The sequence below is a fragment of the Calypte anna genome, chromosome 5 (assembly GCF_003957555.1).
Source record: "Calypte anna isolate BGI_N300 chromosome 5, bCalAnn1_v1.p, whole genome shotgun sequence".
NCBI lineage: Eukaryota > Metazoa > Chordata > Aves > Apodiformes > Trochilidae > Calypte > Calypte anna.
This window is the reverse complement of record NC_044250.1, coordinates 15,618,298-15,631,098: the sequence shown is the minus strand read 5'-3', so window position 1 is coordinate 15,631,098 and position 12,801 is coordinate 15,618,298. Positions and strand designations below refer to the sequence as shown.

The 12,801-nt window shown below is 42.0% G+C and overlaps 1 protein-coding gene across 1 annotated transcript in view; it reads right to left on the bottom strand.

Moving 5' to 3' along the window:
- The window catches only part of CHID1 (chitinase domain containing 1), a 102,747-nt gene that overhangs the window by 81,345 nt on the left and 8,601 nt on the right, over nt 1–12,801 (bottom strand). The window contains 7 exon segments of the mRNA XM_030451211.1: nt 4,669–4,730; nt 6,146–6,168; nt 6,171–6,251; nt 7,558–7,602; nt 10,131–10,263; nt 11,111–11,260; nt 11,474–11,616. Coding sequence (XP_030307071.1) covers nt 4,669–4,730; nt 6,146–6,168; nt 6,171–6,251; nt 7,558–7,602; nt 10,131–10,263; nt 11,111–11,260; nt 11,474–11,599 — 620 coding nt within the window. The 5' untranslated portion in view covers nt 11,600–11,616.

Sequence of the window (12,801 nt, the reverse complement as noted above, 5' to 3'; positions counted from 1 at the left end):
CCTCAGGTCTTGCAGGAAAGACTTTCCATTCATTTCTAATGCTGAAGGGAGGACTGAAAAACTTCAAGATTTTCTAGAAACATACAAAGGGCTGACAAAGAAGGGTCTAAATTTGCCTCATTTTTTAAAAAAAATGTTCAGTGATCACAGGTTCTTAAAGAGGTTGGTCACAGGATTTATGGGTTACAAAACTGCAGAGAGCTAACACTGTTACCTTGCTGTATGGAGATACTTCCTAAATTTAATTGTCACAAGGTCTTCAGGCAGTTCAAGCCCCAGCACCAAGGCCAGGAGGGAAGCATGTGCTATGAAGATGTCATGCCTCTTTAATCCACCCAAAATTCATGTTCAGCTGCTGAAAAAAGGTCTCTCATGGGGACATGTGCTAAACTGAGGTCTGCTGAGAAGAGAGCTGCATTTTATTCAGCTTTCTGATACATGAAGTAGTGATTAAATCATAACCCAGTTTAGCAGAGAGTCAGGACATTAATTTTCAGGCTTTCAGATTCTTTTGCAGAGTCACCTGCCCCAAGTGGTGCACTCTGCTAACAGGTATCACTGCACATTGCTCTTCAAGAGTGGTTGCTGAATATGCAGCTGAACCCCCAAATGGAGCACAAATGTTCCATAAGCAAATCCTACCTTCTAGTAATTTTCAGTTTGAAAAAGAAACCTGTGCTACATTAAGTGTCTCTGCACCACTGAGCAGTGCACTGAATGGGATCTTGGATGTTTTCCATAAGACTAACAAAAAAATAACAGGAATTATTTTACAGATTTTCCCTCAACACAGATACACAAAAAGATTAACTATTAACAACACTGAGTGTCATTTAATTATTAACTTAGTAGCTAGGTATCCCCTCACTTTTGGTTTTGAAAAATGAAAACCAGAATGATACCAAATGAAATAATTTTTACTTTTACTTTACTTTTACAACACTGCTTTGCCATTTCATAATTTTTATGCACCTGTGTTGAGTCTCAATAACCTGTTGCTAACTGCTTCTGTGAGACTATTCCTTGTATTTCAGGAATATAAACATATTCATTTTTAATTTTCTTTGTAAACTACATCTTGGCACTAAATAATAGGAATAAATTGTATAAGCTGGGCAAATCTCCTTCTGTTGTCAGAAACTGTGAAAGTAATTTGCAGTCAGACTACCAGTTCCTAGAAGCTGCAATATGCTCTTTTCTGCCTTTCCCCAGAAGCAGGTTAAGCTGCTTCCAGGTGTTTGACCTTGAAGGTTCTGAATCAGGAAAGCCAACAGGATGTGCCTAAAAATCAGTGCAGATGCTTCACCTGGAGCATGCACAAGGGTTCTGTGAAAATCCCACATCTCTGAAGGATTAGGGTCACCTCCGTGCTGGCACCTATCTGTCAAGAGACCTTCACCTTCTCCAGGTGAAAAACATGCTTTACCACTGCTTTTCAGTGTTTTGGGAAGACAATCTGACAGGGAAGGTGGGGTATGAATCACGGTACAACACTGCCACGCTGTGGGCTACAGAGGTCATGAGATACTCAAACTATCCTGGCAGGGAGAGGCAAAGAAAAAGATGATCCACACTTACCCAGTTACCAGGAATAGCTCTGCTCTGATAATCTGAAGGAAATTACAGATCCCAAAGTAAAAGTGGCCAACGTGCAAATAAAAACCCAGCATTGCCAAGGTGCCAAGTTCCCTTAATTCTGCTTCTTAAGATCTGTTCAAAGTACCTGCTCATTTCAAAAATCATTGACTGGGGGAAACACCTGAAGCAATGGATACCCAAGCCACCAGCTTTAGAGAAAGTGATGAAAAAGCTGATTTAACCTCAAAATAAAGACACTGGTCTCACAACTTACAAGCAACACAGAATAAAAACTTAAGGCAACAATGCACTTCTGCTTGCACAAAACAACTGCTGTCCCACACACAAGCCTGGCTCCAGCCCTGCTCAGCTGCTTGTCTCTGAGGAGCCAAGCTCAGCACCAGGCATTCTGCAAGTGAAAAATCCTAATCATTTCTAAGCAAGTAACAATACAGGAGGAAAGGACCACAGCTGAGTTTACAGTGAAACACTTTAACCAAAACTGGCTTTGATGAGGAGAAAAATCTGCAGTTTGTAACTGCTGTTTCTATTAATGCTCTTGTGTGAAAAATCTTTGACAATTTTAGTCAGGACAATCCTAAAGCCTTGTTCACAGGGGGCCACGGCTCACTGAAGGAAGCAGTTACCATTTTACTCTGTAAATAACCCTTTCTTTCTCTGGAGTTAGGGAAATAACTTCCCACTTGTATCTCACAGTAATGGGGAGCATGTCAGTGGTGCTTCTGTATTTCTGGTGAGCAGCCATCAGATCCTGCAGGCCAGAGCCACCACACAGCAGTACCTGCTCTGCTGCAAACACTTCTCATCACACAAGACAAGGCAAGCAATGAATCCTGCTAAAGAGCAAAATTTTTACCGTGCCACAAGTAAACTCACTCTGAAGCTAAAAAATAAATGTGCTGTTCATGTGTGTTATTTTCAATACATCCCTGTGATACTGGTGTGCTTACATTGGGCTGCAGTGAGCCTTAAAATCACTTATATTCCTGTAAGTTAACTACCAGGCAAAGCATCCATTCACTGCAACACAGGGAGCACAGGAGATAAAGTGACCACTACACCCAGCATCTTGCTGACAGTTACTAATTGCTTAAATCATCTTGTTGGCTTTCCTATTAAGACAGAGCACAGCAGGTTCAGAGCTCAGGACAGAGATCAACTGTTAGGAACAACATGGCAAATTACTTAATTACAAGCAAGAGCATCTTACTTAAGGATTATTCCTTCCAGTGCAAATGGTGGAGCCCCTGACAAGGCTACAAAGATTCTGCAGTTAAAATTCTTTGCTCCTGAGAGTGGCTCATGGAGGACAGGGAGGTGATTCAAGGCAGACAGCATGGCTTCACCAAGGAGAAGTCTTGCCTGACCAACCTGGTGGCCTTCTATGATGGAGTGAGCTCATAAGTGGACGGAGGAAGAGCTACAGATGTCATCTACCTGGACTTCTGCACAGCCTTTGACACAGCCCCTACACCTTTCCCTCTGAATCAGAGAGACAAGGATTTGATGGGGGGACTGCTCACTCTATAAAGAATTGGGTCCCATCCAGAGAGTAGTGGCAAATGGCTTGATGTCCAAATGGAGTCTGGTGACAAATGGTGTCCCTCGAGGGTCCCTACTGGTCCCAGTACTGTTTAATATCTTCATCAATGACAAAGTGGGATCAAGTGCACCATAAGCAAGTTTGCAGATGGCACACTGGAGGAATGGGATAGAGGGACCTGGAGAAGCTTGACTTGTGAGCCTAAGTTGTGAATTTCATGAAGTTCACCAAGGCCAAGTGCAAGGTGCTCCAGGAGGGCCAGGGCAGTCCTCAGTACCTGGAGCATGAAGGGACTGAGAGGAGTCATGTGGAGAGGGACTTGGGATACTGGTAGATGAAGCACTGGACATGAGCTGGACATGGCACTGGCAGCCCAGAAAGCCAACCTTAGCCTGGGCTGCATCCAAAGCAGCATGAGCAGCAGGCTGAGGGAGGGGATTACCCCCTCCTGTGAGACCCCTCCTGCAGTGCTGTGTCCAATTCTGGAGTCCCCCACACAAGAAAGACTTGGACCTGCTGCTGCAAATCCAGAGGGCCACAAAAATGATCAGAGGGATGTAACACCTCTCCTGTGAAGACAGGCTGAAAGAGTTGTTGCTGTTCAGCCTGGAAAAGACTCTGGTGAGAGCTTATCTTGGCCTTTCAATACCTGAAGGGGGCCCATAAGAAAGATGGGAACAAACTTTTTTGCAAGGCCTGTAGTGACAGGACAAGGGGTAATGGGTATAAATGGAAAGAGGGGAGATTTAGGTATGAAATTTAGGTATGAAATTTTTTTACTACAAGGGAGGTGAAACACAAGAAGAGGTTGCCCAGAGAGGTGGTAGAATCCCCATCCCTGGAAACATTCAAGGTCAGGGTGTATGGGCTGCGAGCCACTTTGGAACTCGCCTTTCCTTGACTCTGTCCAAGTTGTCAGGACAGTTAAGGGGCTTGTGCTCAAGGGAATTCTGTTAGAATATGTCAGGAAACAGCTGGATAAGGATAAATGCTTTAGTTTTAGCAGCTTCAAAAAATGCAGACTACTGAATCTTCAAAGTGGAACTACCAAAAGGTAGATCAACTACTCCAAAGTTTAAAATATACTGTGCTTGGTTTGCTTCAGGTTGGGAATTTTGGCTTTAGTTTCAGTGTGTCTAGCAGATCTCTGTATTAAGGTTTGGAAAGTTTCCTGATCAACTCAAATTTAGTGGCCCTGAAAGCATCCCATGATTCCAATTTTCCCCTAGTAACCCAAACTAATAAATGTTATAACATCTGAGTAAGCATGCAGTGGAGATGCCCTCTTCACCTCTGTTTAACCTCTTCAAGAACTCAGCTGTGAAAAGCTCCTGTAGTCTGCTAGGTCCACTATGAAGATTATCATGTAACCTTGGAGCTCACCTGGAGTGGAGCAGACCCTGCTACTTTGCTCCAAGATAAGCAGAACAATCTTGAATGAAGTGGATTTACTAACAATGACAAATTCAAATCAATATGAATTTTAAAAGATTTTTAGCAATTACATCCCAGAGACCTATACTCACTTGTGCTTTTGATTTCCCAGCTGACTCCAAACTTCAACTACAAAGCCATCAAAGTTTTCATCCTAAATAAAGCGAATTGAGAGAAATAGACAGTTAACTACCATGCTTATTCATGATGCTTGTAGTAGAGAGGATAATACAGTATCAAAGCACACAATTACTGGAGTTTTCCTTGTACTGTTACAGATTGAATTTGCTTTGCATTCTTCTGCCACCTTCATCTTCAATGCAACATTTCATGAAGAAGTCAAAGAGAAGCACAAATTATTTAACAAACATGCAAAGTTGAAAATCTCTGTTAGTTATCCATGACTTCCACTCTTACAGGAGAAACTAATATTAGGCTGGGGAAACGCAGCCATTAATGAGAGATGGTTGTTAAGCAAATAATTTGACACACATTTACATGTACATTGGGAAAAAAAACCTCATGAGCCCTTAAGTCTGAAGTAAATGCTTACTCAGCATGGGCATCATTCTCAACATCCCCCACAATTATTCTCAGCTGTTACAATTTATATTTAGCAGGGGTAAGGATCCTGTTGTGCTTGAGTAGCTTTTCCTTCAGAGGCCAAATGTTACTGAGGACCTAAAACTGAGGTGCCAGTGACATATTTTAAGACATTACTTGGTTTACCTCCTCCATGTTCCTTTAGAGCACATTATTCTTCACATGATGCAGTAAGGCAGAAAACTTACTCTGCTATTATTTAAGCAGTTGGGTGCCTTTTAGGTGCAATTTGTCTAGACCTACATAAGCATAGCTCTAAGGCCATCAGCTAAGGGGCTGCCCAGGAAACTTTAGCAAAAGTAACCATTCCCTAATGGAAATCCTCTCCCCAGCCTCTTTAAGGGAAGTGGTTTATCAGAGCAGAGTGAACCTGGACAGTAACAGATATCAAGTGAGTAATGCTTGGTATTAAAAGTGGCCCATGAGCCCTAGCCCACTGAGCCTGAGTGTACTCAGGCACAACACCAAAACCAGCACTTCTGGCACCCCTGACCCTTTTTCTGCCTGTCAAAAAAATGCCACTAATCAGTTCAGCCCCTGCTTAATATATTAATTTTTTTAATAGAAATTTAAAAGAAAGCAATCTCCTTACTAGGCAGCTTCCATGAGGTGTTTATCAGGTATCCACGACTGCCTCAGTAACAGTCAGCAGCTTGGGAAAGGTTTTATCAGTAATGATTTATAGCTGGCAAAAGTCACCAGTGCAGCTACCAACAGTAACTTAACAAGGTTATGTTGACCAGAGTTAAGCAGTCTCACTTTAGACTCGTACTGAACTGCACTTCTACACTTTATATTTAAAGGAGTTGGACACATGCTAGAATATACTATTAAGAATCTTGCCTCATTGTTTTGAAGAGGATTTGATTTTGTAGCATGTAAAACCACTGGAGAAAACACCCATTACAAAAGGAATCAAATACCATTTCACACTATTTGATAAGCATTAACAAGAAGTGTTTTTACCTTGGCTAGCAGAACCATGTTCTTGGAAGCTCCTCTATCTCATCCTCACTGCCAAAAACACTCTCAAAGTCTTGATAAGTCCAACCATCAAACAGAACTCGAGGCACTATCAAGCAAAGTCATCAGTCAGTACTGAAAGTTAAGAATTTATGATCTACACTGGGATATTTCTGCAGGAATAGAACACAACAGATACAAGCAGACAAGCCACTTAACAACACAGCCCATGCCCAAAATCATTGCTCTTTTCTTCTGACCAGCTGTAGGAGCACAGATAAATTAACACTGTAGAACATTCTTCTCCATTTTATGTTTAGTTAAAGGTCAGCACTGATGCAAGTTTTAAAAAAAGATACCTTCACTTGATTAACTATCTTATCTGAACTGTCACTTAGGGCTCCAAATAATCTTAAAATAACACCAACATGAAACAGCAATCTTTCTGTAAGTTATGTGTCTCAATAACAAGATAGAAAAGTTTGCCTCAAGCTCTAATTTACTCCTTTGAACACAGCCCTACGTTGCTTCACTCTTCTGCTCATCTCAAGACCCTCTGGCAAATTGTTATTTTGGAAAACACGGGCACTTGATCTCACACATTTCTTTCTAACAACACAGAAACATTAAAAACATAGACAGACAAGAGTCAGAAAAAATGCATTTGGAACAGCTGACCATCATGAATACTGGAAAAGCCAACAACTCTTAGAGACCTATGCCTAAGCCCTTCCTAACTACCAAGGATTAAGAGAATCCTTCAGAAGAGTCTACAAAAATTTCAAAGAATTTCTCATCTGGCTGCTGAAGTAATTTCAAGTGTCTACCTGAGGATTTAATTTTTCCAATGCATTTCAAAGTTCACTCTCCTTTCTGAATCAAGAACCGTTTCACAGTTTCTCAGAATCCTTGCTATAGACACAGCTAAGCACTGCAGGACACTGCTATCTCTGTAGCAATCTTTGTGATTTCCCTAGACACACACTGTGGCAGGGAACTGGAGTTCTTTGCTTCAAGGGAAAATGAGCCAGAGGATGACTTCTGCTGTCATGCAGTAAAGTCTATCTGACTCAGATTGGGACTTTTTTCTTTCTTTTCAACTGAGCAACTAACTGAACAAGTTTGAAGCCTTCCCCAGGTAAACATGCAGTGTTATAGATAAAACAGCCCTCCAGAGAGAGCCCTGTGACCCAGAGTTTATCCAGAGACAAGAAGTTAAGGCAAAGCATTAGGTCACCAACAGGATTAATATTTCAGTTACTTAACTGCTTGTATTTTTCTTCTAAGACTTCTTCCTTTATCAAACTATGATAAGGTAAACTCCCCTTTTCACCATATACATCCCAAACAAAGCCTTGTGCTCTGGTAGCAGTTAAAGAACAATAAAACCCAACAAACATAAAACAGAAACTCACCTATTTTGATGTTTTTAGAGGATTTTCTGACATCTTTCATCCAGCCTATCAAAAGGTTTCAAGTAAGAGAACAACTGTTAAAATATAAATGTTGTTGACAATAACAACATGTTTTCAAACATTCTTCAAATAACATAGCAGAGTTTCATTAGATCTTCCTGCCACAAATTCCTAAGATCACAACCAACACAGATGAAACATCCTCTGATACCCAGAATCTGAAGCTGTTCACCTCCACCACGACACACCTAGCATTTACTACAGTTTTACAACAGTTCCTACCCAACCTCTCCCTGCTGCTTACAGCTCAGCCTCGCCCTCAAAACTACTTTACTGCCTGCTCAGGACAGCACTGCTGCAGTCACCAAGCACCATCTGCAAAGATTTTATTTTTTTTTTAAGCTGGTACTTTCACATGTCCCATCCACTCCTCTTAGCACTCAGTGCACTGGAATGAATCTGTTAGTAGGCATCAACATGGGGAGAATTATGTCTGTTCATAGTATGGTCATTATATTCCACATTCAATCAAGTTCAAAGCCACAGTGCTTACTTATTAGTAGTCATTATAATATTATTATTAACTTGTTTTTATTTATGAGCATATTAGCTGAAAACTGGATTTGCTGCCAGTTTCTTGGCAGCACAGAATTATATTCAAATTAAATTTATCTTCCATTCCCAAAACTAATTTCCTCAAATGTTTTTGCAAAGGGGGAGAAAAAAAAACCAAACCCAAAACAGGTGGACAACTGCACAGCACAAACACCAGAGACCATTTCTGCCTGTACAGATCCTTTGTCTCTTCCTTAAGAGGGGTTTTGTAGACAGCCTGGTCAGTTTTGGGGCCAGTCCAACTCAACACCTGCATCAATGATCTGGATGAGGGGACTGAGGGCTTCCTCAGTGAATTCGCAGCCAACACCAGGTTGGGGAGAAATGCTGATCTGCTTGAGGGCAGGAGGGCTCTGCAGAGACCTGGACAGGATGGACCAGTGGGGCAAGGCCAACAAAATGAGCTTTAACAAGGCCCAGTGCTGGGTCCTGCACTTTGGTCTCAACAACACCAGGCAGTGCTCCAGCCTTGGGGCAGCGCCTGGAAAGCTGCCCTGGGGAAAAGGACCCCAGGGTGCTGGTTGACACCCAGCTGAACGTGAGCCAGCAGTGTGCCCAGGTGGCCAAGAAAGCCACCAGCATCCTGGCTTGTCAGAGGAATGGTGTGGCCAGCAGAAGGGAAGTGGTGGTGCCCCTGTGCTCAGCACTGGGGAGGCTGCACCTCGAGTGCTGTGAGAATCATAGACTGGGTTGGGTGTGAAGGGACCTTAAAGATCATCAAGATCCAACCCCCTGCATGGGCAGGGACCTCTCCCACAGCCCAGGTGTCACAAAGCCTCATCCAACCTGACCTGAAACACTTCCCAGGAAGGGCATCAACAACTTCTCTGGACAACCTATTCCAGTATCCTGCCACTCTGATGAGGAAGAATGTTTTCCTCATATCTAACCTAAATCTCCCCCCTTTCAGTTTAAAACCATTCCCCCATGTCCTGTCACTCCTCTCTCTGGTGAAAAGCCCCTCCCCAGCTTTCCTGTAGCCCCTTCATGGACTGGAAGGTTCTCTAAGGCCCCCCCAGAGCCTCCTCTTCTCCAGGCTGAACAGCCCCAACTCTCTCAGCCCATCTCCCTAGCAGAGGTGCTCCAGCCCCCTGCTCACTGTGGACATGCAAAGCAGTCCCCTGGAAAACAAACACCTCCACTCCTTTTGAAGCTTTTTGTAGTCCCTCAATTCCTGACCACACCTCTCTGGAACTCATGGAGTTTGGGCATCTTCTCCTTCCTGCTGTGTTCAGGTCTGGGCCCCTCACTCCAAGAAAGACCTTGAGGGGCTGGAGGGTGTCCAGAGAAGGGCAATGGAGCTGGGGAAGGGGCTGGAGAACAAGTCCTGGGAGAGGCTGAGGGAACTGGGAATGGTGAGTGGGGAGAAGAGGCTGAGGGGAGACCTCACTGCTCTCTACATCCACCTGAAAGGAGAAGGTGGGGAGGTGGGTGCTGAGCTCTTCTCTCAAATAAATAATGATGGGAACATAGGAAATGTCCTGAAGTTGCACCAGGGGAGGTTTAGACTGGACATGAGGGAGAATTTCTTAACAGAGAGAGTAGTTTGGTGTTGAAATGGGCTGCTCAGGGAGGTGCTGGTCACCATCCCTGGAATTATTTAAAACCCATGTAGCTGAGGGACTTCAGGACATGCTCTACTGGGAGAGAGAGGTGTTGATGGTTGGACATGGTAATTGTAGCTCTCTTTTCCAGCTGAGACAATTCTGTGATTCTGTGGTGGGAGAGACAATATTTCATTTGTTCTCTGGACAAATAAACTATGTGCACGTTTCCATGAAGGTAGGAAGAGAAAGAAGTTCAATCTGAAGAAAACTCATTTGTATATGAAAGTAGCTCTGCCATGAGGCAGATCTAGAAAAACCCACATGCAGGCAGACATTGCCAGAGTTATCAGGTCTGCAGAAAGCCCAGTGATCTTACTTGCAATGCATATTTAAAGAAAAAGAAAATAATACCTTTATCAACATCATGGAGCCCAGTGAACTGGAACCTTTCCTTCCCTCTCCTTTTCACCTGTAGCCAGACTGGTGAGATTAGTGTAAATTTGTTTCCAAATATTTTAGCAATGTCATAGCCATGGCTGTTCCACTTGAAAAAAAAAAACAAAAAAAAGAAAAAAAGTCAGAGGCTCAAAAGCAAGACACACAGTTGACTTCTACCCAATACAATTTTTTAACACAAATGTAATTATTTGTTAGATCCCTATTTGTTAGTTTGAGGAAGCCTTCTGGGACACTATTTTTATTTAAGTCAAGATGTATTTTTGAAACTCTGATAGCCACATGAACAGCAATGTTCAAACTGTGTAAATTCACCTGAACTGCAGGACTCTGCATGGAGATTTCAACACAATTTTGGATTTACAAATTCTGCATTTATGTTCAAGAGAACTTGAGAAAGGTGAAAAATTATAGGGCACCTGCTTCTTTTTTGAGCAGTGTAAGACTGAAGCAACTGAAAAGCATCCTCTAAACAAAAGGAAGGAACATTTATTATTCAAGAAAGGATGTTCTGAATAATAGTATGACTGGAGAGCAACCCACATCAGTCTGACAGCACCACAAAATTTTTACTGTTTATTTAGAAGGTTATGTTGGTAGCTGCTGGTGTGAGGACACTCTGTATCCCTCCTCTTCTGATTTGACTGCAACTTCACATGACTTACACTGAACAAAAAACCACCAGCAGCTGCTTCAGCAGTGAGAAGAACAATATGGCTTAGATTTACTTGTAAAGATGGAGGGGAGAAAAAGGGTATGAGATCACCTGAATCCCAAGCCAGCTCTCAAATAATGCTCTGGTTATTTGACTGTATTGACCAGAAGCTTCTATTAATATTAAAACATTTTTAAAAGCAGGCATGCAAGAGTGCATTTTAGCACAATCTGCTGCATATGAATTCAAAGCACCGATTTTATTGGTTTTACTAACTTACAGGAGTAATATATCCCAGAACATCTCCAAAGAAATTTCTTTCCTTCATCTTCTTGGAGCAGTAACTTCTGTGTTCCAGTATAATGTCCTTTGCCTTTGGATCCACAACCACCAGTCCCCTGTCCTGCACATTTCTGTCAGAATGCAGTGTCTGGAGAGAAGACAGTTTTTAGAAGCAGTTATACAAAGCACTGACTTTCAGTAGCAACAAAACAAAAAGTAAATAAAATCACATCACTAAACTCTGAGCACTCCTCTTACATGATGTAGATCAGCATGTATTAAAATTAAAACAAGGAAGTGCTTAGAAATTATTTATCATCACTACTCGTGTAAGAAAATGAGCATTTCAGTCACTTCTTACCTTTTCTTCCAATTTTTTTGTAGCACTTCTCTTTCCATCTGTTTTTGACAGGGTACCTTCAGCAAGGCAGCAAATCATAGCAAGAGAAAGTGAAGTATAGAGAAGTCTCATGGTGTTTTTCCCCATGTCAAGTTTCTCCTGCCCTGAAAACACAAAGGTTGGAATCTCCATGAATGGAAGAATATAACGGCTTAATTCAGTTCTCTTGCCTAAGAAAAGCCAAGCAATTGTCATATCATGCCCTCTAGAATCAGGCTCATTAAGACAATGATGTTTTTTTAATAGTGCTTTTGCTCTGGCAGCAAAACAGAGTATTTTAAGAGATTCTAGGATCAACCATCTTTTTGTCCCTTGTTTTGGTATCTGTATCACAGAGACAGTGGGCTGAATACTTGCAGTTTACCTTTTAAAGAATCCCAGCATGCCTGCTGCCCAAGAAAAATCATACTACCACCTTGCCTTTTTTATAGGTAAATGGTATATACCATTTGTTTTTGCTCCTGCCTAACCAGACCAGCAAGTCACAAATTAATTAAGAGACAGCAAAGATTATAGGTATGTGCCTTTACTCTAACAGGTGAGATCTTTGCTTTGAATTCTTTGCCAAGTCAGTGATAACACAGAACTGGGAAGAAAAAAAAAAGGGTCCTTTTTTTGTAGAAGAGTGACTTTGTCAGTTTTTCCTAGCTGCAGATAAAACTGAGAATTAGTAGAGAGCAGTTTTGTTTAGTGCTATTTATCTATCACACCTTAGTTCTGCCAGAGGAAGGCCTTTACAAAAAATAATTTCAACTACAGCCAGAGCTGGTTTTTCAACCTCTCCCCATGCATGAGCTTCACTGATTTTCCAGCCTAGTTCCCAGAAGTGGGTAAGGAGAACACAGAAAAAAAAATATTTAGCATTAGGGGAACCAGGGTAAAAGGAGTATATGCCAGAATGAAGAAAATAACCTGCTCCTAAGTCTTGAAGTCTTAAGTATCAACCTGGGACTAGCTTGCATTGATCAGAAACTAGAGCCTCTAGATACATACCAGGTTGCTTCTCATAATTATTAGAGAATAATGGAGAGGGGAAAAAAAGGCTACCTTTCCCATCATTTTCTGTAGTTTTGCCAAACTTAAAGAATTCTTATGTTTCCAGTATTACTCTGAAGAATTACAATTTCTACCATTTACTTTAAAGACTTGAGAGCTCATTTCTTCAGGTCACTACTGTGGTTCTGTTGGCACTGGTCAAAGAGTGCTCCTCCAAGTTTGAGTCTTTTGCCTCTGCACAAATGATCAGGTGAGGAATCACGGAACAGCAGCAGATGGAGCAGTTGAGAGGA